This window comes from Papio anubis, chromosome 4, assembly GCF_008728515.1.
Source record: "Papio anubis isolate 15944 chromosome 4, Panubis1.0, whole genome shotgun sequence".
Classification (NCBI taxonomy): Eukaryota; Metazoa; Chordata; class Mammalia; order Primates; family Cercopithecidae; genus Papio; species Papio anubis.
The window spans coordinates 106,699,412-106,724,960 of NC_044979.1; the positions used below are offsets into that span (position 1 = coordinate 106,699,412).

Below are 25,549 nucleotides of genomic sequence, written 5' to 3' on the forward strand. Positions count from 1 at the left end.
TTGTGCCTTTTCAGACTGTTTCCTCCTCTTGGAAAGTCTTCTCCTCACTTCTCTGCCTGGCCAATTCCTTTTCAAAAGCTAGATCAGATGCCATTTCCGGCATCGGCCTTTCTCAATTCTTCCAGGCTCCCTCTGTGTTTAATTTTTTTTGGCATAAACATATTGAATTGTAATTGCATATTTAAATATAAATCTTATCTACTGGACACCTAGGACCAGAGGCCAGGTCATATTTATCTTTGGATTCCTGGCACCTAGGACAAAGGAGATGCTCAATACATTGCTGAATGAATGAATGAGTGGATGATGAATGAAGTAAATGTGAATAAAGGGCTTTCTGGCTAAGACCAGGATTTTCAAACTGATGCAAGGACATCAGCTTCAGTAGAATATGCTTCTTATTTCAGGTTTAAGCACCACACTAGAAAAACAAATGCTTAATTCTGGCAAATAGGAAGATGGAAGCTTCTCATATACCAAATACACTCCTATCTGAATCAATGAATCTTCACTCTGGTGGTTTCATGTTGACTGTTGAACTAAAAGCCCCAAATCCAGTCAAACAAGTACCAAGAATGCCCACCTTAAAGCACACAGCCACAAACCAGCTTATCTTTATAGAGTTTGAATTTAGAATCCTTAATCCTTGTAAATCTAAACCTTCCAACTGAATTTCCATCTACTCATGGCAATTCTTTTCAAGTCTCAATGAGAAATTTTCTGATCCCTGTGTGAAGAACTCAGCATTTCTTGTCTCCATAAAAATGTGCCTGCTGCACTGACCTCTGTTAAACAGAGTAGACTCTAAGCTCCAGAAAGACAGGACCCCGGCTACCCCATTTACATCCTATGCTATTTCAGGCACTCCCATGCTGGCTGACTGGATGACTGACTACATGAACAAATGCCTCTGCAGCAGACACCCCAAGGGAAAGGACCAATTTTCTTCTTTCTATTCTCAGGGCCCTGCTGGGAACATCAGCAGAGACTGAGTGGGTGAGAGGATGATCAGTTACCAACACTCTGCCATTAACGAACTATCTCCTTTACTGATGCCAATGTCTCAGTTTGCCTTGCTCGGTCATTAAGTTAACCATGGGTCTCAGCACAAAATGTCAAAAGCTGTTCCACAGCTGGAAACACTGTCCAAAGAGCCAGCAATTTGCCTTGGTTATTGTCCATCCACTGTGCACTGACAGACCTCTTATGAACACATTTTGGTCGATTCTCCTTTTAGGCTGCAGGTCTCCCTTTCCTACCTAGAAATCCCAGAGGTAGACAGGGGGGCACCTCTGGAGTACAGGGAAAGGGGTGTGGGTTGGGGGGTTCAGCAGGTAAAATTGTGGCTTTCCTTCTGCCTTTTGATATTTTTGCTTGATGACATGGTATATATGAATGCTATTAACATTGCAAGACAAGTAAATTCCATATATTTGCCAATTAAAGGGCCAGGCTGCTTGAAATTCTGCTAGTATCATCCTTCATGTCAGACTGGAAGGGCCCAGGGTAGCTAGAAATATGGGCCAGTGAGTCCCAGGAACTAGCCTCTATTTGCAGTCTTATCTGTTTACAGTAGCGTACTCCATCCATCCATCATCCTCCAGCTGTCCATCCATCATCCATCTATCCATCATCATCCATCCTATGTTTTATGAGTGTCATGACAATACATGAAAAATAAAGGTTGCAAAACATCATTTACTCGGTTTTACTTTTTTAGTCTCCTTTAAGTAGAGAGGAGTCTGATACAAGAAGGCCAAATATACTACCTCACATGTTCAAATGAAATCATCTCCACATCTGTTATATTGGTGACTCTCATTTTTTTCTTGGTTGGCCAGGCTAAAAGTTTATCAATTTTATTCATCTTTTCAAAGTACCAGTTTTTGGTTTTGATTTTCTCTACTGATTTCAGTTTCATTGATTTCTACTCTAAATTTTATTATTTCTTTTTTTTTCTGCTTGCTTTAGGCTTAAATTGCTCTCCTTTTTTAGTGTCCTAAGGTGGAAGCTTTATTGATTTTAGTTATTTTTTCTTTTCTAATGTAGTCTTTCAATGCTATAAATTTCCCTCTAAGCACTGCCTTCACTGCATCCCACACATTTTGGTAAGCTGGATTTTCATTTTATTTAGTTTGAAACATTGTGCAATTTCTCTTGGGAATTCTTCCTGGAACTGTGGGTTATTTAGAAGTGTGTTGTTAAATTTCTAAATATTTGGGGGATTTTCCAGCTGTCTTTCTGCTACTGATTTCTAGTTTAATTCCACTGTGATCTGAAAACATACTTTGTATAACTACTATTCTTTAAATTTTTTAAGACATGTTTTACAATCCAAAACGTGGTCTATCTTGGTGAATGTTTCCTTTGAGCTTGTGAAGGATGTGTATTCTGCCATTGCTGAGTGGATTATTCTATTAATATCAATTAGATCAAGCTGATTTATGGTGCTGCTCAGGTTATCAATATTCTTGATTTTCTGCCTGCCTGGTGTATTGATTACTGACTGAGGGATGTTGAAGTCTCCGATATATTAATAGTAATGAATTTGTCTATTTCTCCTTTCTGTTCTATCAGTTTCATAACTCATGTATTTTGATATCTTCATGTTAAGTTCAGACATGTTAAGGATTATTATGTCTTCTTGGACATCTGACTTTCCACATTCCATGGTGATGGTTTGCCTTCAACCTCAGTTCTAGGATAGGTCCAAGAAAACTTGATTTTCACTTTGTTCTGCTGCTTTTTTTTTTTTTTTTTTTTTGAGACGGAGTTTCACTCTTGTTGCCCAGGCTAGAGTGCAGTGACGTGATCTCGGCTCACCGCAACCTCCGCCTCCTGGGTTCAAGCGATTCTCCTGCCTCAGCCTCCCAAGTAGCTGGGACTACAGGCGCCTGCCACCACGCCTGGCTACTTTTTTGTATTTTTAGTAGAGACGAGGTTTCACTACGTTGGCCAGGCTGTTGGTCTCGAACTCCTGACCTCGTGATCCGCCCACCTCGGCCTCCCAAAGTGCTGGGATTACAGGAGTAAGCCACCGCGCCTGGCCCACTTCTCCTTTTTGTGAGGATGGGAGCACAACTCTCAAGCTCTTTACATGTTGGGGCTGAAACAGGTGGTCCCTCCACACCTATTTTACATAATTCCCTGTCTTTATTTAGCACACTTGAACTCTGGCAGGTTGCTATTTTTCCAGGTACACCCTTCCTGGTCTTCTCTGGGTTGCAGACCCCCAGACCCCTATTATTGCCAATTTCTCCACACTGTTTCCAGCTCAGCCCCAAGTGTTATGTAAACGTGGGGACCTTCTCGGCTGAAGCAAACCAGTGCTCTCCGAGATTGTGGAGAGAATACCTGACATGGGCAGCATATGGTAATCCTGGCTGGTGTTGAAGAAAGTCTGCCCCACAAGAGGCGAACCATGAAGACTGGAGATTTGCTGCTAAAGCTAAGGATGCTTCTCTAATCTGCTCAGCTATAGAATCTCTGTCTCCCCACAGCATGCAGAAGAGAGAAACGGAAACCCCCGTCGGTGCTGTGTAACAGAGAGGCCACAGATCCTGGCCTCTTGGGCATACCCTGCCATCAGTATGCTTGCCAATCAAATGCGTTACATGACAGTGCTGTGCTGGGCTCAACAAAGTAGGAGTTCCCATGGAGTTGAGGTGAGTTATACTTATAGAACTTAAGAAGGAAAGATCTTACAATCAGCTTCTTCAGCTGCATCCCCTGCCCTCTGCCTTCCTGAACAGTATTTTCACAGCACTTTTGTTTTTCCTTAACTATAGATAGGGCCATCCTGCAAAGAACTGGATTCTCTTTGTCTTATAACAATAGAAATTACAGAGTGGAAACTATTTATTTTAACTCTGATTGGTAAATAGATTGTATATCATTTTAGTGTCCCTCTTAGACACTGACACTGGAAATAAAGATGCAATCTATTGCTCTATGTGACATTTTTGGTACCAGATTATCTGGGTACTCCAGATAATCTGGATACTTTTGTTCATTAATGGTATAGATCACAAGATTCTAAGAGGCATAAACAAAGAACTGGCTCCCTGATGGCCTCTCCAGCAGGCGAGAGAAATTCTTTTATCTTTTCAAATAATGTTCCCTCCTGTGCCCTCTGTAATGGAATGATAATGGAATGGTTGGTAAACTAGGAGGGGATGGTGAAAGGTATTGCAGTATGAAAGGTATTGCAGGGCTTAATACACACCTCTGGGAAAATTTTCTCCTTCAGTCTGAGTTGGAGATATTTCACAGCCTACTTTCCACAATGCTGAAGGGTATCAGGCCTTTAAAATTTTCTAAGATGCTTTGAGTCAGCTGCTCTCTGCCTGTCCTAGGCTTCCCTGAGAGCCCGGGGAGGATATTAAGAGCATGATTACAGCTGGAGAAAATGAAAGATGTTGGGGTGGAAGTTGGAGAAGGGAGAAATAAACATAAATGGGGGAGGTGAGGAGAGGCCCAGGGAATGGATGGATGAGCAGAGGGGGCTCAAGAGAGGACAAAGTGACAATAGTAAGGGCAATTCTCAGGGTTGGAAGTAGACAGGAAGTGAGAGAATGGAAGAGATGGTGAGCATCAGAAAAGTCATCAGGAAGAGAAAGAATGAGGGTAAGAGATGTAAATGGAATTGGGACAGGAAACAAGAGAGCTGAGTAAGAGGTGTGTCGGAACACATGCACACACACAAACACTGCTATAAAGGAGGGCTGGGCTGGCTGCAGTTGCTGACTGCATTGGGCAAACAGAGTTATTTGCAATAATCTGGAAATCATACCTTGTTTTGTTTAAGGGCACCTTTCTCTTTCATATGAGGGCAGTCCTTTCCCGTCACCACGGCTTTGATATCTGCCACCGGCACTGCAATTCATAAAAGAAAATGCAAGTAACTACACCATGTGAAAGCTTCGATGTCAATAAAGAAGCAGGACTAAGCACTGGGTCCGCTACTGTGGTTGTTGTTCCCAGAAACTACTGCAAAAAGAGAGAAGAAGATTGTGGAAAAGAGGAAGAGAAGCCAGGTACTGTCCCAGGACTAGAAACTAAAATATATCTTATATTCTCATAAAAAGCATCCCTGGGGAGAAAGAACTTGCTTGTAAGCAGAATTTGGTTCAGTGAAACAAAGACCTATAAAAAAACACCCATCATAGTACTGTTTGAAGTGATGGCATTAGAAGCAGCAGTAGAAATAACAGTGACCGTAGTAACAACAGTGATACTCATACTGATATTACGGAGGGCTCCTGTGTGACAAGAGCAATGCCAAGTGCTTTACATATATCAGTATCTCTTGCTATAGCATTTGCATCTATTTAGTTTCTGAGTTTTTGGATAATGAGAGAAAGCAGCCCTCCCTCAAAAAATTTATCCAACTCTAAATAGTTCTGAACTCTCACTCTCCAAAATCTCTTTCTCTGCCATCTCATTAATTCTGTAAAGCAGGTTTTATTATCCCTGTTTTACAGACAACAAAACTAAACTCAATTAAACAAAGGGAGAATTCCTTTCTGATACAGGATTCTGGAAATAATGCAGTTAGACAAAATGATATTATCTTATGTCTTACTCTGGAGTTGGAGGAAGATAAGAAAAGATATGGAAGGGTTTGCGCACTTAAAACTTTTGTTAAGATCAGGTGAAAGAGGCTGGGAACAGTAATTGGATCATGCCTGTAATTCTAGCACTTTGAGGGGCTACGGCAGGAGGACTGCTTAAGGCCAGGACTTTGAGACCAGCCTGGGCAACATAGGGAGACCCTGTCTCTACAAAAAAATGAAATGAAAATAAAAAATTAGAAACAAAAAGATCAACTGAAAGAAAGAAGGCAATAGGATGGTTTGGAACCTTAATTTAAAGTAATGCAAAGTCATCTGCCCCTCTCCAATCCCTAACCCTCCAGCCCCATATGGGTTTATGAATCAAGGTATGCACACTGGCTAGTGTGGCTTTACCAAGAATTTGGGATATGTGGGAATGCCAAGTAATCAATTCCTTAGACTCTCTTAATGATGAAGATGATGAGAGATTTCATAGTTAAAGCTCACATCTTTTTATTGGGCAACTGGGTTGTGAAGGTGAGAGATAAGGATAAAATTACAGAATACCTAGAATATTAAAACAATAGACAGGAAGGCCTCAAAAGCTAACATTTTCCAGGTACCCTAAAATTGCTAAGAATTTGGTCCTTATCTGTTGACACTCCTAGAATATTAAAACAATAGACAAGAAGGCCTCAAAGGCTAACATTTTCCAGGTGCCCTAAAATTACTAAGAACTTTGTCCATATCTGTTGACACTCCTAGGCCTCTCTGTAACCCTAAGAAGAGTGGGGTTGTGATGAATCCTCCAGGAATCTCTGTAGGTTCCCCTGCCATATCTCACCACATCTTGCAACCTGATTCTGGACCCTTCTGGTAGACATTACTTGTAGTTATGAATAGCTGTCTCTCCTTTCCTTCTGGACACATAGAAAACTACACTTCCCAGCAACCTTTGCAGTCAGGTCATGTGATTAATTTTAGCCAATGAAATGTGAAAGGAAATGCTACTTTTCTAGGTGGAGGCCCTCCATTCTGTCTTCCCCTGCCGCAGAAACTGAAGGAGTGACCTGTTCCATCCAGATGGCACAGGAGAGGCTCAGGGAATGGATGGATGAGCAGAGGAGGCGCAGGGAAGACAAGGTGACGATAGTCAGAGGGCAATTCTTAGGGCTGGAAATAAACAGGAAGTGAGAAGATGGAAGACATGGTGCACACTGGTCTGTGTTCCTGAGTGACTATATGGAGCAGCCCTTTGCCATCCTGTGTATGTTGTATAACGTGAGTGAGAAGTAACTTTTTGTTGTGCAAGCCATGGAGATTTTGGGGTTGTTTATCCCTGCAGCACATGGTAGCAATATAGCCCCACCTGACTGATCTCAGATCCCTTTTCTGCCTCTTTGCCTGACCCCCTTGGGGTTGGCATCTTCCTGTGGGTGGTCTCTGTGATTCCTGAACCCACCTTTGACCATGAACACTGACTTACTTCTCCTCAAATCCATTTTCATAATGAAGAACTGGCCTCCTTTCCCTCAGTAGCTGATCTGGCTGCCTAATCCCTACCCTAGGAAGGGACATTTGGATACTCTGGGAAGTTGGCTAACTTTCCAATGGAAAACCACCATTGAAGGGAATGTGATATAGTCAACAAACTCATTCTAAAAAACATTCTCAAGATTCAAATAGAGTTTGAGTCACAAGTGCCTTGTAGAAAGTTTTTGTGTTATAATATACAGCATGGTCCATGAACTAGAGAGAGTGTCCACAGTCTACAATTGGTAAGTTAGCCCTTAGCTTTGAAAACCCATTGTATGGAATGTGATAAGAGTAACACCATAGTCTGTCCTGGGGGTGGTCTTCAGAATCTCTAACAGAAAGGCTTCCAAGGAGAAGAGTCACTTTTTCACTAGGTTTTGTGGAAGTACATGTATATTTTTTAACATGCATTGTCCCTTGTCCTAGAGACCAGCTGCTACATCATTCATAGGATTATGACTAAAAGGAAAACAAAAAGTTCTAAAAATACAGTGTAGCTTTTAAAGGTTGCTTTTTGCATAGTTTGTCTCTAGATGCACCAGAAGATTAGGCATTGGAAAGGCTCAAATGCTGGCCTCTCTATTCTCATGAGCAGAAACAGAGGGGTCAGACCCATATCTCCGGAATCTACACTCTAAGGAGACCACAGGGAGCTCTTGATGACTTCAAAGCCAGGCTAGCATTTTGATGAGGCCTTTTTTAGGGAAGCACTATAAAGAAGGGGGGTCCAGATCTGTGAGAATCAGGGTCACCAGTGAAGAACGAACCCTCCCGCCACATTTACCCCCTGGGGCATGGCCTCATTTCTTTCTATGCTTTTTATAGTTTGAGCTGGGTTGAGACCATCTTAATTCAACACTCCTATTTTACAGATGGGAAGACTGACCCTAAAGGGAGGAAATCAATTATGCAATGACACAGAGCTAGGCTAGTAGGGGAAAAGAGCTGGGTTTAGTGATTCTTCTTCCACTCCATGTTCCCTTGTTAGGCCATGATTTCTCCCTTTGTAAGGGGCCAGCCCCCTAAATCATGCTGAGCACAGCCCTAAATGTAGTTATCACTTCAGATGTTCAGGAAACTCTTTGATTGCTAATACCCGTGGAAGGAAGTTTAATTGTGATTTAAAACAAAACTACTACTGAAAAAGCAAATGTGGCCACCCACGATGAAAACAGTTTCAGCTTTCATCACTGAGATCCAAGTTCAGGCAGAAACCATTCAGAGGAAGTAGCTAGGAAGGCTTGAGCTCTTGCTGTGTGCACAGCTCCGTAGTAGAAGCTCCTGTGGGTAGAAATATGAGGAGGTACAGGCTGATCCCAGGATAGCTGCATGAAGAATCTGGTCTCTTTGGCCAAGCAGATCAGCCACATGACATGGAATGGTGGGGAGAGATGTGCCTTTGGAATCAGAGTGCCAGGGTTTGAATTCTACATCCACTAACCTCCTCTACTACTTTGGGCTTAAGTTTTCAGAACCTCAGTTTCCTTGTCTGCAATGTGTAACTCTAACATTATCTATCCCATATGGTTGCTCTGAGAGTTAAATCCTGATGCTGGAGCTGAGATCACTGTTGATTTTTAATCTAGGCAGTACACAGTAGTGGGTGAAAATCTGGGCCATGGAGTTAGACAGTTACATTCAGATCTTTGCTTTACTATTTACTAATCTTATGACTTTGAATAAGTTACTTAATCTTTCTGTATCTCAGTTTCCTTTCTGTAAAATATGGACAATATTATCTACCTCTTTAGGTTGTTGAGAATAATTTACGTAAAGCCCTTAGCATAGGGCCTGGTATATAGTAAGCACTCAATAAATGCCATTTGCAATTATTCCCATTATCAATAATCAGATAATGTTAATTCTGTAGATGGAGGGACCTGAATTATTCTGTGTGCTTTGGTGACCCAAATTGCCTACGGTGCCTCTCTGTGTTGCTGCTCTCCGCATCCACTGGAACAGGCTTAATCTCCGCATGGGCGGGTGAGCCAGCACTTTCCTCCCTGCCCCCTCTGATGTGGGAGTGAGGAATGCTGGCCTAGATTCTTTCAAAGGGAGGCAGTGAGGAACCCAGGGCATGGCTGCAAAGCAATGGGGTCCTGTGTTTGTTGGGGGCTATGACAACCTGTAAGTCAGCTTGGGAGGGATATGGGGAAGGTGGGGCTGTAAGAAGATGTCGATTTTCAAAGGCCAAGTTTCCTGACAAAGAAAAGCAACACAAAATGAAAGATTTCCTAAAGCTTTGGAGAAGACAGCCGAAGAGGCACCCTCAATCATGTGCACTGTCTGTATTAAGAAAACTCCATTTTACTATTTGATTTATCAATAGCTCAGTATTCAGCACTGATTAACTCAAGGGGCGCAAGACGATCTCTGCCTTGGTCTCAAGAGAGGGCAATGGTACATGGCAAGAGCAATGACACTGAACATTAATTAAAGGCACGACTCATTTTTCCAGTGGAATGGGGTTTCTGACTTTTAAGGGTTCCAAAAGGTGGCTATTTTGCTCTAGGCAGAATGCAGAATTGGAATTAAATGCAAACCAAGGTGGCAGGCCTGCAGCAGGAAACCTCAGCTTCCTAGGCCGTTTTTTTTTTTTTTTTGGTCTCAGGCACAGTATTGCTTCATTTCAACTCATTACATGAGTATCCCCATTTCTCTAGCACATACGTGCAGAAGGATACAATCTTACTAGTACACACACACTCTCTCTCTTTCTCTCTCACACACACACTCTCCCACAAGGTGTGGATAAATACTTGTGCAGATAAATAGATCCGCACAAGTATGCAATCTTAGTTCATCATGCAATGGATAAACTTTTTTGGAGCAGCTCTTTGGAACTTCATTTCAGAGGAAAACGGTTGCTAAGAGTTTTGGAGGCATGGTCAGGAGGGGCTATCACAACCCCTTCAAGAACCAGCCTTGCTCAGTGGCCACTGTGAAAAGCTGTGTGGAGATTTGCAGCTGTGGCCTTGCTCTCCTGCACTCACCCTGGCAAGTCGGCTCTCCCTGGCATCAGCACCTCTGGTTCCAGGTTAGTTATTTTCACCCTGGAATCTTGGGGGTGAGGGTCTTAGCAGAGCTGGGGGACATCAGCTTGTGGGCAAGACCAGGAACTGCCCCTACACAAGGCTTTGTTGCTGTGGCTGCCAATTTCCTAGGTAGCTGGCCATTTAGCATGGGGGTGCTGTGCTAACACCTGGTAAACCTGTCAGTCAAGTGCCTATCTTTGGGTTGAGAAGTGATTACATCCCTGTAAACACGGGGCTAAACACTATGTCCTGTTAGTGGGAGAGCAGATTCACTGGACCATATGGGGAGTCAGGTTGTGTTTGTTCTGTCCTGACCACTTTTCCCCTTGTGACAGGTTAAGAATGGGGCTGTGGGGCCCGGACCTCCTGGGGAGCTGCTGTTTGTTTCAACCAACAATAACCTCTAACTCTTTCTGTTTAACCACTGCAGAGCAGTGATTCCAACTGCAGAGCAGTGATTCCACATCGCTGGGCTCTGGTCAGTTCCTAGTTCACAGGGGAGTTCACACCAGTGAGATTTTCACCAGTTAATAGCAAATGCAGAAAAATGAGGACACTGGTGTGAGTTTTTCAGCGAGCTAATTTAGTTTAGCAGAGGGGACTGTCTTTTATCTAAGATTAGGTCCTTCTTACTTTTTATTTTCTTGTAATTGAGGGTCCTTTCTTTCATGAAAGGGTTGTGATATTAAACTTTAGTTAGATTTTATTTTTTTAATATCCTTTGTTTTTTTGGCCCAAGTTAAAAGTTAGCAACATACTATTAATTTACTTAAACTTTTTTTTTTTTTTATTAATTATTAGTGAAAGCCACGTTTGGGGAATCACAAAATGTGCATGTCAGAACCGCCTGGAACATCTGTTAAAACAGAGATGGCCGGTCCCCACCCACTTAGTTTCTGATTCAGCTGGGCTGGGGATGGGGTCTGAGAATGTGCATTGCTAAGAAGTTCCGAGGTGATACTGCTGTTGATGTTCCAGGGACCACGTTTAGAGAATCACTGCTCTATAGCTTGGCCAAGGTGGGGTGGGGAAGGCTTGAACTGTAAAGGGAGGATCCTCATTTACAGGTAGAGGCCCAGGACACCCCTAACTCCTGCCCCAAAGCAGGGAGGCATAGACAGTGTCCCAGGCTCTCTGTAGCAGTGGATTTCAGATTTCTTTCTGTAAACCCTGACTTAGGGAGCCAATAATGTGGGCTGGGAAGAAAGTTCTCCTATGAAAGAAAACAAGATCGTTTTCTGAACTAAATGACACTACAAAGACCAGACTGTCCCATTTTTAAGCTGGAGGAAGAGTGAATGTTCCAGGCTGTCTGCCTGAGATGTCAGCGCAGAGTCTGAATGTGTCAGGAAATTTCCCACTCATGGGTTATTTTCGCCTTCAATGGCCGTGAGTTGTAAGGAAGGCAATCCAGATTTGACTTCCATGGGCCCCAGGGTGACAGGACAGAAGGTGTGAGACTCTGGGTAAGGACTCTATCTGGGACACGCTTATCTGAATACTGCAAGGTCAAGGTGACTTTTAAAGGTTATTTAAAAGTGCTCTGAATGTTTTCTCCCTCTCGGATTTTTCTACCTGGGATATCCTCTGAGGCTACGTTCATTTTATCTCATTTCTCCTCAAATTAATTTATCACCCTTGTGTATTTCAGTGTTTCTATAATACTTGTTTAATTTGTATGGCTAACACTGTCAAAATAACCTGGCACCTGGTTCCTTGTGGGGCTAAAAGAATCCTGCACATTACTGTCTCTTCAAAAGCATGCATGTTAAAACAGACAACGTACAGAAAAAGTCAAAAAATATACAAGAGAAATATTTAGCAAACAGTAGAGGTAACTGATCATCATTTTCAGTGTCTTTGAGGGAAACTAGCTATATTTGGACCTGCCATTAACTCTGTGTCATAACTATGGGATACACAAAATTGTAAAGAATAAATGTTGTAGGGGTCAGGCATATACATTATGAAAATAAGAAATTATTATGGGTTTTCAGAAAAAGACAACTGACAGAGTCAGGTTTGTATTGGTTTTGCTCCTTGAGACAGCACCTGGATAAACAATGTAAAAAGCGGACATTTGAACCCCAAGTTTACGTCTTTCAGTGAAGATACCTTTGCATCCATTTTACATTCTCCCCTGTTCAGTTCCAAACCCCAAGTCCATCCAGGTCTTGCACTTGATGAGATGGCTCAGGCCAAGACTTACAACTAGATGAGATGTGTTCAAAGGGCTTACTTAGGCTGATAGTTTCACTGCATGATATATTGTGATTAGGAAACAACCAACGGACCAACACTCAGGCCTCTGCCAAGGAGAGCTACTTACGTTTGTCCTGCAAGGAATCGTGAGGCACTTCTCCCTGAGGACTCTCTTCTAAGTCTCCGTAATGCAGGACTTTGTGATTTGGCGAAAGCCGACAATACCAAAACTTGTCTGAGAGAAAAAACACAAGTTTACAAGGTAAGTGATTCTGGTTTATAGAATACTAGCCTGGTTATTTCTTAATACTCTTGCCTGGAGGAAACAAGCAGTTCATCTGATTTTAAGTCCTGAGGAAGGATGAATTCTAGGGCCCTGCACAGTAACCTCCCTTTTGAGTTTGATATTTACTTATCACCTGTCCTGCTTGCTATACATTTGGTAACCCTTAGTAAAGTCATCGATCCCTTCAAGCTCAATAGCAATAGATTTTAGGAGGTGGTGGTTTCCAGAGGGTATTTTATCACTAATGATAACCACCATGGGAACTGCTCCGTATTCATTTACAGACAAAAGAGGGAGGGAGATGTAGAAAAAAACAGATTTCTCAGAATGTTTCTGCTTCCACCTTCCTCTCTGAGAATTTCAGACTGTTGAGACAGTTGTGTCCAAGGCCATATTTTAGCTGATACAACAAACCCCTACCCTAGGCTACCACACACACATTAATCATGAACGAATTGTTAGGAAACTGGTGATACACACGGTGGGTGGGATTCATGAGGAATTCATCTAAATAATTCAGGGATTTAGCTACAGAATGGGGACATGCACAATCATTCTCCTCTCCAATTCCCAGAATTTGCTTATCTGGATAGGCATGACCAGGGGATTAGGGTCATTCTTATAAACAACTTCCTCAACTTTACTGCCTCAGTCTCTCAAAAGTGAGAAGAAATTTTGAGTAAGCCTATGAGGCAGGAAGAAAGAGGCAAAGAGCACTTTTTATAGATTAGGGACTTGAACTGTGACAGCAATGCTCGTGCAGCTGTCTCCTCCAGGAAGCCCCCTTTGATCCCTGCAGCTGAAGGGCCTCTCCCCATCCTCTGAGATGTTCTAGAGTCTCCTTTGCACCACCAGTTTGGCTTGGACTGGCAATATTGGAGCCTAATGTTAACACCTTAGTATTTCCCATTATCTGCTACAGACCCTAGGTAAGCAACTTGCCCTTGAGGGTGTATTGTGAACAATACTGATAGGAGAAGAGGACTCCAGCCCTGACAGTGTGGAAGACTCTCAGTCTCTCTGTTGACAGTCACTGTCTTCATAATTGCAATGTCCCAATCTCTTGGCAGTGTCTGACACATAAAAGTTGCACAGTTGGTGTTGGCTAAGCTGATAAATGAAGACCCAAGGGGACCTGATCAAAATGCCTAAGGCAAGAAGTGTCTGTCACCTACAAGCCCCTTTGCGCCACTGTGCGGTTGGTACCCTTTGAGGCCTTGGCCAAGTTACCTCATTATTGTGCCTGAAATATAATTTGTTTTGAAGCCACTCTGACTAAAAAGCTCTTCATTATATTTTAAGAAAAGTGGTTTTCTCTCTAAAATTGCTGTCACTGCAAACCCATGGTTTAATTATGATTCTTTTAATAGAAATAGAAGTTTTAAGAATGGAAGTAAAAGCCACACAATGAACAAAGAAAATGCCCAAATTTGATCCACAAAAGGAGAGCGTCTCTGTGATTCTTATCTTCCTTGTCTTTAAATAGGGTTTGAGAATTCCGAAGCATAGTCAGAATATAGCAATCCATAGATTTAAAGGAATCTGAACTCTGATGGAAAAAATTGAGCAGGAAAAAGGTCATTTAACAGCTAGGAAAACATTTGAAATTGCTAAGTTTCAAAATTATGCTATATATATACCAAACATGGGTCATTTTGCTGGGAGAGCATTTCAAAGGGAGAAAACAGTTATTCTCTGAGTAATTCACAGACATTTAAATTAGGCAAATGTGTACTTATGGGTTTTCCATGAGGACAGCAACTTTGGGAATTTGACTTGTAACTCACAACAGGAATTGTGAATTCCAGAGCAGGAGGCAATGGCTTTCCGAACGTCAACCGTGCTGTTGGGGGCCTGTGGCAGCTGCCTCTCCACACAGGTTCTTTCTCCTGCCCTACGTGGCTGTGATGATCAGAAAGCCAGCTGGAGAAATCTGCCATAAAGTTTTCCTTTCCTTGCTGCATCTAGGTGATATGTTTGGCTAAGTGAGTAACTAAAGGGTGATAGAGGCTGGGAAGGAAGACAGTGAGAAGTGGTACTTGGACATGCTGGGCTTATTGTGAGTTAGATCTTAGCCTGTGCTTTATAGGAATCCCTTACTTCTCGAGCTGGGTTAAGTAAACTCTAGGGGTCAGCAGTGGGACTTGAAGCCAAGCCAATGTGTCACAATCAAACAAGAGCAATGACACTCAATTGATTTTGAGGAGAGGAATTAAGAAATTTAACTGGTGCACAGTATAATACAAACATACATTATTGTAGAGTAAATTGCACAGCTTAATATTCACATGTAAGATATATTGATTTGTAAGATTTCAAAAATTTTGCTGCTCTACTTTCAGAATAAATTTGTTTATCCAATGAATACTTGCTGCGTGGCTGTCTACAATGCACACAGCACTCTACTCGGTGTAGTGAAACATCTTTAGAATGGAAGGCAGACATGAAAGACGAGGCCAAGGAGCTCAAGGAAAAGGAGCTCCCTCAGTTCTTCATGGCAGCTAAGAGAGAAAGATGTTGTTTCCCAGGTCTGGGAAGTAGGAACTGGGACAAATCAGTAACTCTGGCTATCCTATGGAGAAAAAGAGGAATGCAGAAATCTCTCGTGCAACACATTCTTACATTCGGAAATGATTATAGAACAGTGGCTATTTATCAGAGTTTCAAGAGGGAAAACAGCCATCTTCCTTGCAAAGTTGCAGTTGATGTTTGTTTAAAGAAAACCCACAGGGTCTGCAGCAGACAGACCTTCCTCCTTTCCAGAGCTTAAATTCCCTTGACTTGTATGACACCATCTTGTCCTGGTTTTCCTCCTACCTCTGTTCTCTTATCCTATACAAGTTTCTTTTCTTCTGTCTACTACTAAAATGATAAAAAGCAAAAAGATCGGTACATCACAGATATAAGTGATGTGTTCCACTCCTCCCCACCAATTAGAAAGTCTTGGATGGATGGCAAAATATTGGAAAAAGGGGCTGAAAAGGCTGAGCAACTTGTCTTGACTCATAATCAAATGGGAGGCTACTCAGCCAGTATCTTCCTCACAGTAAAACTGGAGTCCTAAGGTTTGGAAGGCTTAGACGTTGTGTATTTCTGTCCTGAAGGGAAAGCCGCTACAAGGATAGCATCAGCACAGTGCGTTGACATGTTGGGTGAGACAGTTTCAGTGTCAGCCACCAGCAGCAGCTTGATTTGCAGTTTCTTTTATGGCAAGAAAAATGTGTATTTTCCTTTCAAACCCCAGCATGATGTTACTCGTTCCTTTATCCCTCTGGGGGATGAAAGAGTGAGTTGCATCACTAAAAGCAATTAGCAGGAAGCAGTGAGAACATTATCAAAGATTGTTTACTAGCATTTAGGTGAAAATAAGAGTTAATATGGAGGTCTTCCAGTCAATGACTAATGAGAGTATGTTAATAGCCAGGCTTGGTCTCCAAACCCAAAACAAAATATGGGGAGAATTTCGTGTTTCAATCGTGTGTGTGTGTGTGTGTGTGTGTGTGTGTGTGTGTGTGAGGGATAAGAGGGAAAAGCTGCTTTCACAGCTCACGAGCCTGGTAAGAAGGGCTGATTAAAGCTATTCCCAATGTCACATAGATTGCTATGGAGCTAATAACCACTGTCAACTGTAATTTTTTGCAGTGTCGTCCAACAGAACTTCCTGCAATGATGGAAATTCTCTATTATCTGTTTTATCCAATACTAAGAAAACAAATTATAAATTTTCTTTCATTTTAAGTAACTTAAACAGCCATAGGTAGTTCTATCAGATAGTGTAGCCCACTGTCTGTTTTCATCATCCAGGCTGAAGACAAGCTTGGGGCTGGTCCTCAGGTCTGGGAGAGCCCAGCAAGGTGAACAGTAGCAACCACTGCTAGGTGTGAAATGCCAGCCAGTTCAGTGAGACACAGGGCACAGCAAGAACCAAGCCCCAAGACTGCCATGGAATCAGGACACATCTTTGTCTTGAGTGCAGAGCCCGCTGTCAGCAGCTGGGGGCTGACCCCGGGGGCCCTAAGAGTCCTATATTAGGGAGGAGAACAGGTTTTTGTAAAAGATGTCTTTAGAACACTTCCATGAGGATTCTGAATTTTCCCAAGGATAACCTAAAATGTGCCAAGTCTTCTGTGTGTTCAGAACAAGGTCAGCTTTCTGCCTAAGGTCCAACCTTTCCAAGTCACAAAACAAGTGGGACCCAGCAATGTGTTTAAAGGGAAATGTCATCTTTCGGGTGATGAGATCTAAGATTTTTTTTGTTGGTGCAAAAAAGGGAAACAACTATCGATACCGACGAAGGGCATCAAATCTTCCTCACTTCACTGAGCTTTCTTTAAAAGGACAGATTTGTGTTTTGATTCTGAATTCTGCCTCCGTGGACACAGCTGCTCACAGCAAATGACACCTAAGTCCCCAGGTACTTTTCAAGATGATTTGGTCTAACAGATGCCTTGAAGTCACACATACCTGGGTGACACACCTGGTTCTGATTCTTATTAGCTTTGGGGCCTTGGCCTAATTCTAAAAACCTCAGAAATCCCTGTTCTTCATAAGTATAATGGTCATAATTATATGAGTAAAATACACATAAAGTATGGATCCTACATCTTCCAGAATTGGTTCTTAAAACATATTTGTACTTTCCTGCTCTTCCAGTCAATAGTAGTCCCTCTCGTCCACACTACTGTCCCTCCATCTTTTGGGAACAATGATTATGCATTATTCTGACCTATTGGGAAGTGCCTTTTTCTTCCTGAAAATGAACTGGCTTTTCATAATTTGAAAATATGTATTTATTTATACCTGCCTTTTTGTAACAAAATATTAAAATAAAATTTCAACCAAGGATGGAGAAAGGAATGACCTGCTCCCCACAACAGGGCAATATGGTTACCGTGTCCGAACGCACCACTTGGCTCTAGGTCTTCTGACGGGGCCTCCAGAGCAATATAAGATATACCAGCCTTGTTGGCAGGAGTGGTAGGCATGCATTTTGCCCAACACTGAGTTCCAAGATAAGCCTGTCATGTCAGCACTTAGGGAATGCCGGTCAATGAAACAGACACTGTCCTCCGCAGGAGGTTTCATGTTATCACTTCTTGAAATGATTTCCAATGTTAGCCCTGGACTCTCACCAAGGCCATTCAATGCAAGTGATTCTGAAAGACCTTCATCTCTGAAATACAAGAGAAGTAGGGGGCAGTTCTTGAGCCTACAGATTCTCATGAAGCAAATAGTGGCTGATACCATTTGGATCTGTGTCCTCACCAAATCTCATGTGGAATTGTAGTCCCCAGTGTTGGAGGTGGGTCCTTGGTGGGAGGTGACTGGATCATGGGGGCGGAGTGCTCATGGATGTTTTAGCACCATCCTCCCCTTGGTACTGTATAGTGATAAAGTCCTCTTGAGATCCAGTTATTTAAGTGTGTGGCACCTCCCCTCTCCCTGTCTTCCTCCTGCTGTGGCCATGTGAAGTTCCTTGCTCACCCCTTGCCTTCTACCATGATTGGAAGTTTCCTGAGGCCTCCCCAGAAGCAGAAGCTGTGATGCTTCCTGTACAGCCTGCAGAACTATGAACCAATTAAACCTCTTTTCTTTATAAATTAGCCAGTCTTAGGCATTTCTTTATAGCAATGCGAGAATGGACTCATACAGTGTCCCTAACACAGACAACTTCTGGGGTTTCATCTGAAATCTCTCCTGCAGGAGTTCAGGGAACACAGAAGCCAGGCAATTTCCATGCCAAGGATTCTGTGACCAGGGCTTATACTTCATGGTCAGTAAGTATAAGCTTGGGGAGAGAGTGGGGTGATGCAGGTTAGTGGCCTCCAATGCCACTCCACCTCCTGTGTTTAGAAATCTATATTCTGGCCAGGTGCAGTGGCTCATGCTTGTAATCCCAGCACTTTGGGAGGCGAGGCAAGTGGATCATCTGAGGTCAGGAGTTCAAGACCAGCCTGGCCAACATAGTGAAACCCCGTCTCTACTAAAAATACAAAAAATTACCCAGGCATGGTGGCGGGTACCTGTAATCCCAGCTACTCGGGAGGCTGAGGCAGTAGAATTGCTTGAACCCAGGAGGCAGATGTTGCAGTGAGCCCAGATCATGCCATTGCACTCCAGCCTGGGTGACAGAGCAAGACTCTGTCTCCAAAAAAAAAAAAAAAAAATTCTATATTCTGAGTTGCTACGAGCTAAAATTAATAGCCAACATCATCAATAAATGTTTGATAATCTGCCCAGCATCAAAGTGCTATAGATGTATAATTTTACTTACCCCTTACGGCTATTTGATAGAGGAACTAACATCATCCCCATTTGAAAGAAGAAGAAAGAGAAGCACAAAGACATTGAGCAGATTGCCCGAGGCTACCCAGCTAGTGAGTAGGGAGCAGGGACTTCAGCCCAGCTGATTGTGTCTTTTGAGAAATATTACCTCCCAGTTCTAATGTGGTTAGAATTCCCAGAAACCCAGATCTGTAAATGTCTGCATCTGACTATTCCAGTAGCAGAGTTGCACATGAGACAGGCAGAAGGATCACCATTCAACTCAGGGATCTTCTAGCCAAACGTGGCATAGTTGAGTACTCTCTATTTGTTCCTTCACTTTCCAGTTCTGTGGAACTGTAAGTTCTTTCATATTTTCCCTTATAAAGTTAACTACTTAAATTCACTCATCTGTATCCTATTCATTGTCAGACAAGTTTAAAGGGAGTATGCTGTTGGCTCCTGCACTGGGAGTGTCTGCTTTTGAACCTGTGATGACATCTGGCAGGCGGTTGTCCATCCCAGTCTGAGGTCTCATGTAGAAGTGCATCTTTTTTGAAGGGATTAAAAATGTCATGTTCTCATTAATCTGTGTAAATCTAAATGGAATGTTTTGATGGGGTGATAGGAAACCAATTTCAGCACAGTCTGCTTTGAATCCCTATTTTTAAGCACAGAACCAGTCACCAGATTTCAAATCCATTTACCAAATACCAAAAAGCCTTCCTTTCTGCACTCGGAAGGATGATTTTGTATTAAACACAGATGGTCATGCTCCCTAGGGAGCTCAACTCATAAATTTATAATCTAGATGCTAATATTTTTTTTGTTCAGGAGGTAGTTCATTATTAGAAAATTGGAAAAATTTACAGATACGGGACTAACATTTTTTAAACAACAACAACAACAACAAAAAAAACGCTGTTAATTAATACATCTAGAAACAGGATTATTCTGATAGAACCCATCCACTTCAACCTAGTCAGGGAATTCTCATGACGCAGTAGACTAGAAGGTTAAATTGGTGCTAGGAGCTAGGTTGTGAGGGATTCTAGCTGGGCAGCAGTAGAAGCACTGGGTGTCTATTTGCCATTTCCCATCCCCAAACTTCTGTGTCCTTTGCCCAATGTCAAGTAAGTAAAAATCTTATAAATCATCTTTATGGGGGCAGTATATCCCAAACATTGATTTTTTCCAAAGGCAATAAAGACTTCAGGGCATACAATCGGCTCTCTGACTAAATGAGCTCCTGGATCCCCTAATCCTGTCCTCCCACTTTACAGATGAGAACTTGGGGCCTTGAGAGGTCATGTGTCCTTCTAAAGACACCTAGATGGTTCATTAAAGAACTGAGAAGCCTAGCACCAAGTCCACTCACTCTGGCTCACTGCTTTTTTCCTACACAATCTTAAAGAACAATAGTAGCTCCCTTTTCTTGTTGTTTATTGTTGCTACATTCATAATCACCTCTCTTCCTCACGATAGCCCTAGGAGACAGGCCTTGCTATCCCCATTTCGGATAGGGAAACTGCCAAGGTCACACAGCTGGACAGGTGCACAGGCAAGACCGCACCCACACTGCCCGGTTCTGGGGCTATGTCCTTGCCACTGAGCCCTGTGGTCTTGAAACACCATTTACTCTGACATGATACCTGATGCAAGGAATGTGATGAGAGGAGGGCATGAACTCATCCTTCAGTGGCTGAACGGGAGGGAGGAGTTCCCTCTTCCACTGCTCTCACTAATAGGAGGCTTTCTCTGTAACTCAGCCCTTATTATTCTGCCTATTGTCCTCTCCCGAGGCTCAGCCTGAAATTCACTCTAAGAGCTTCTCATCCTCTGTGAAGAAACTGCATTTTCCTTCCTCCAGGAAGTTCTGCCTTCGGAAGTTCCTCAATGTGATGTTTAATGGTGACATGAGAAACACTTCCAATTTACTGAATATGCAGCACAGGACAGTTAAAGTAAATGGCCGGGGGATGAGTTCAGCTGACAAACACAAAATGATTTTTGTCATTAGTGGGTGAGCTCTGTGGCTGAGCAGGGCATTCAGCAGGTTTCAAAATATCTGCCAAAGTTTCTCCTGGGCCATAACTGGTGTTCTTAGTATAGTTGCTAATGCCTATGCTTGCTCCTGCCTCTTCTTCAATCTCTTTGCCTCTTCCCAAATCTTACTTTACAGTTTTATGTTCTGGCTGTTTGCTTCTAGGAGTGTGTGGTATGAAGACTCTAGCTGTGCAATCAGCAGCATGTCAAGAGAGCAAGAAAACAGTCAAGGGTGCTTTACTTGTCCAGGAAAGAAACAGCTAGACATGTTTCCCACCTGTTGAGTCTAGTCTTTTGACATTCATTTGGATTTGACATTTTGAAGTTAGAATCTATAGAGACAATTCAGAAATCTGTCTTGAGAAATTATGTAAGTGATGCTACCCTATCTTAGTTCACTTACTTATATCCCCATATGAAATAATTCTGTCCTAGAAGAGCAGCAGTGTGGGGGATTTGACAATAAGGGCCATCCACGCTGAAAGCTTCAAGATCAAACCCAACAGTGGGTGCCAGCTCTCCTGCACCAAGGGGAGTCATTAAAAGGAAGGGTCCCGGAGCTGTGGAGTTTGAATCCTTGCTCTTCTGTGACTTTGGGCCAGTTTCTTAGCCCTTTAGTGCCTCCATTTCCTAATCTGTAAACTGGGCATAATCCTAGTAGTTACTTCCTAGGGTTATGGTGAGGATAAAATGCATGATAAAGTAATGCATTATAATAGGTATTGGCCAGAACATAGATCTGGAAGTAAGAAGACTAGAGTTTCAGAAGCACCTGGCACATGGTAGGCTCATATACATGTCAGCTATTGTTGACACCACCACTAGCAGTTTTGTGGCACTAAATGGCAAAGAATGGCTCTTCATTTCTGTGGCTCTTCTGGTAATTGTGGACTTTGATTCTCTCTGGGTGTGCATGGGAAGCAGAAATGACCTGGACTGCTATTCCTGTCCTGAGTACAATGCTGCATGGCCTACCCTTAAACCAACACCACACCCCTGTGATGCTCCAGGGAGCAGGCCACTGTTTATCCTGTCCAAGTTTGGAGTGTCCCCAGAAACAATACCTTGCCTCCGCCGGGCGTTGAGTTTCCTAAAGCAGGTCCCTTCCACGAGGCGGTTCAGGCGTTGCTGTTTGATCAGCTCTAAGATTTCTGGCTGAATCTTCTCCTTTAGTTCCCTGTTAGAGGAAAAACACATTCCACAGCATGCCTTGAGAAACAGAGTGTGGCTTGGTGGGCATCATGGGCAGACGGGCAGGGGAGAACAAGTGCATCTTTTCATGACCATCTAATACCTCCAACTTGGCGCTTTAGAGAAGTGTTTATTAAGAGTCAGTGGCCAGGGGCATAAGTACAACACCACAATAGATTCTGTGACATTTACAGAATTCCACAAAGCACCAGTCACTTTAGTGATGTTTTTCCGGAGCTAAGTGTCCTGAGAAATTTCTTCTTTTATTTTCCAAAGCCACAGATATAAACTTACACAAAAATCCATTCAGCACTGCTAAGACAATCAATCCTTGGTCAACTTTTTTCCCCTGTACCAGGTAAACTCTGAGACTGTATTTGTGATGATTAAACAGGCTTATTAGGCAACCACACGATTACTATTCCACAGCAAACACTGTATAGTGAGCAAACCACAGGACCACTTTTGCTTCGAATTCCATCATTCACAAATGGGGACAACACTGTCCCAGATTCTAGCCCACAGAGACTGAGATAATCATGGGATAAATGAAAGATTATTTGCATCTTGTCTCAGGCTAATGCAATATAATTTAGTTTGAGATCCATTATGCTGCAAAGATATCATGATAGAGTGAAATGGTTTTGTTTTTTTTTAGAGCAGAAATTTTTATCACAGGAAATTTTACATAGCACCCTAGCATTTGAGTCTAGTAAAGCCAAAACTATTCTAGTTGAAGCTGGACAGAGAGACCCAGAGCCCATTCCTCACAGCAGTGTTCTAAGAAGCACTGGCCAGAACATAGATCTACAAGTCAGAAGACTAGAGCTTCAGTCTAGGCTCTGCCCCCATGACTAGCATTTCATGTAGCTCATCTAAGTCTCAGTTTCTTCATCTATAAAATGGGAATAAGAATCTTTCCTGCTGTGACTCCCAAATGAGACAGAGTACAAGTCTTTATTAAGCACTGAGCAGGAATGTAAGGCACAACTGAATTTGCTTTGGTGACATTCTCTCCTTTCCTCAAGCCAAACAGTTCATAGGCCTATATTATCCTGTAGTCAAGGTTCACACATTCATCAGCTTCCACCTTAACTCTGGACCTGCCCTGACCCTGAACTGCCAGCAACCTGTTCTCACATGGTGCTCCATTCCAAGGCGAGAAAGGGACTCATGCTTGTTGGGCACCTACTGTGAGCCGGGTAGCGCAATATGCAGTTTTAGCTCATTTAATCTTCCTCCCCTCCTTCCTGAAAATAACATCTTTTGGGGAAGGTATTAATTTCATCATTCCCATCTTACAGAAGGGGAAACAACTCACAGAGGTTACGTGTAGAATATGGGCACAGACTTAGGTTTTCCTTGTGCAAACTGCTTTGATTTACGCATCAGAAAAAAAGAAAAAAGTTACATAAAAGGATAAGGCCATCTAACAGGGTATTCTAGTACTCCATTAACACATTTTTTTGAGGCTTAAGTGCCCTCAAACATTCTCTCATTTGATACTGTTGCAACTGAACATCTATAAAGCATAATATGGAAATTCAGTCCTAATAATAGTTTGGGACATTTGTAAAGTCTTCCCTGTACAGGTCTCTTAGGGTCTCATTTCAGACTTTCAGATCACTAAACTATTTATTATCAGCACTTAGCTCTTCTAAAATGGACTCAGTAAATTGCAGCTTTGATGAACCCTGCACTGAGTGGAAAAGAAAGCTGGTATCTGCCAGAGAGTTGCACACAGCAATAAATCACTTTATTTATAAATCAACTTCCAAGTCCAGGTGACCGGGCGCACACAAAGACATGGTACCAGAGGATGGAGAAAATCTGGGAGAAAGAGTTTTGGAATTTCATCAATTCTTAGGTTATAGATATATATATTTAAATAATAGTTTCACTAGGCCAGGGTTGAGTTATTAAAATGGAGCGGAGGATGCAGTGATGAAGACCAAGAGAAGGAAACAATTGAAGGAATTCTGAGTAATCTTAATTGATGCTTTATGACTTTTTCGTGTAAGACCCAGAGGTGCCTGCCACAACACATTTCATCATGGAACCATATTGTGAGGATGCACTATCAGAATAAGAGAATCTGCTGCTACAAGAATTACTCCTTTTTTTTTTTTTTTTTTGTTATAAGCCCCCAAGGACTCCAAAATGTGACCAGGCAACGAAGGAAACGAGACAGCTCTTTCCTTCTATTGCACTACCTGGCTCATAGCAGGTGCCCACCAGCTCTTTCTTTTTCGAAGCAATTTCTTCTTTCCTGGCAAATGGACTCAGTAGCCGTAGAATTCACACACGTTAAGAAAACATAAGTAAGCCCTACAGTATGTTTCTGTGGCTGATATCTGCCCTCTGGTGTAAGCCAGGTAATAACTTCATGGGCTACAACTGGCTTTTGAAATTCTGAGCTTGGGGTCAATCAGGCCAGAGCTATGGGTTTACTAGCTTTGCTTTGATAAATATCTTTCTCATTCTATCCAAAGGCCTTGCCAATAAATAAAAGGAAGAAGATTAAAGGAGAAAGGATTTAAAGAGTGTGTGAAGAGCAATTCAAAGTCTAGCACTGTTTCTGGAAAACAATTTCAAGTTCAGGTCCAGTAAGGCCACTGCTATACACAGAAGGCAGACAGCACCATTAGACTGGTGAGATTCCTTCTTTGACTTGGGGCCTGCCCTACTGAGCAACTACCCACTGTCCATCTCTCTGCTGAACCCCAAGCTCAGCTGTCTGACTGTCTAATTGGACGTCTCGTAGCTTCATATATCCAAAGCCGAACTTCTGATCCCCTGCTGCACTTGGTCTGTCCTTTAGTTGTTAAGGCCCAAAATCAGGAGTTCATCCTTGACTTCTCTCTTTCTCTTACATCCCTAGATATTTCCTAATCAATCAGGAAATACCTTTGTCCCTTCTCTTCAAAATGGATCTCATTTTCAGTACACTATAATCATTTCTCATCACCTCCTGATTGGGTTATTAAAATAGCTTTCTCATTGATTTCCCTGCTTCCAAAAACTTGCTTTCTTAGAGTCTATTTCCAATACAGTAATAGAGAGATTATTTAAACACCTAAGTCACATCACATCATTCCTTTGCTCAAAACCCTCCAATGGCTCCCCAACAAGGCCTTGTGTAATGGAGCTCCCTGCACCTTTCTGGCCTCACCTTCCATTGCTCTCTCCCCCTCAGTTATTTTGCTCCAGCCACACTGGCCTCCTCTTTATTCACTAAACACCCAGACCTCTCCAACCTCAGGGCCTTTGCCCTGGTGGTTCTCTCTGCCTGGAATACCCTTCTCCCAAATACCCACATGGCCTGCTCCCTTAGTCCCTTGCAAGTCTGTACTCAATTGGCACCATCCTAATTAGAGAGCTACTCTAACCAACATATTTAAAACTGCACTCTATTTCCCTTATCTTGCTTTGTG

General features: G+C 42.5%; 1 protein-coding gene across 12 annotated transcripts in view; it reads right to left on the reverse strand.

Annotated features, from left to right (window-relative positions):
• The window catches only part of ELMO1 (engulfment and cell motility 1), a 620,389-nt gene that overhangs the window by 59,346 nt on the left and 535,494 nt on the right, over nucleotides 1–25,549 (reverse strand). For all 12 annotated transcript variants that reach the window (XM_021935213.2, XM_003896098.5, XM_009203095.4 and 9 more), the window contains 3 exons: nucleotides 21,989–22,101; nucleotides 12,456–12,563; nucleotides 4,793–4,875 (listed from right to left, as the gene is read on the reverse strand). In XM_021935213.2, the coding sequence (XP_021790905.1) occupies nucleotides 4,793–4,875; nucleotides 12,456–12,563; nucleotides 21,989–22,101 (304 nt within the window). The remainder of the gene's footprint in view (nucleotides 1–4,792; nucleotides 4,876–12,455; nucleotides 12,564–21,988; nucleotides 22,102–25,549) is intronic.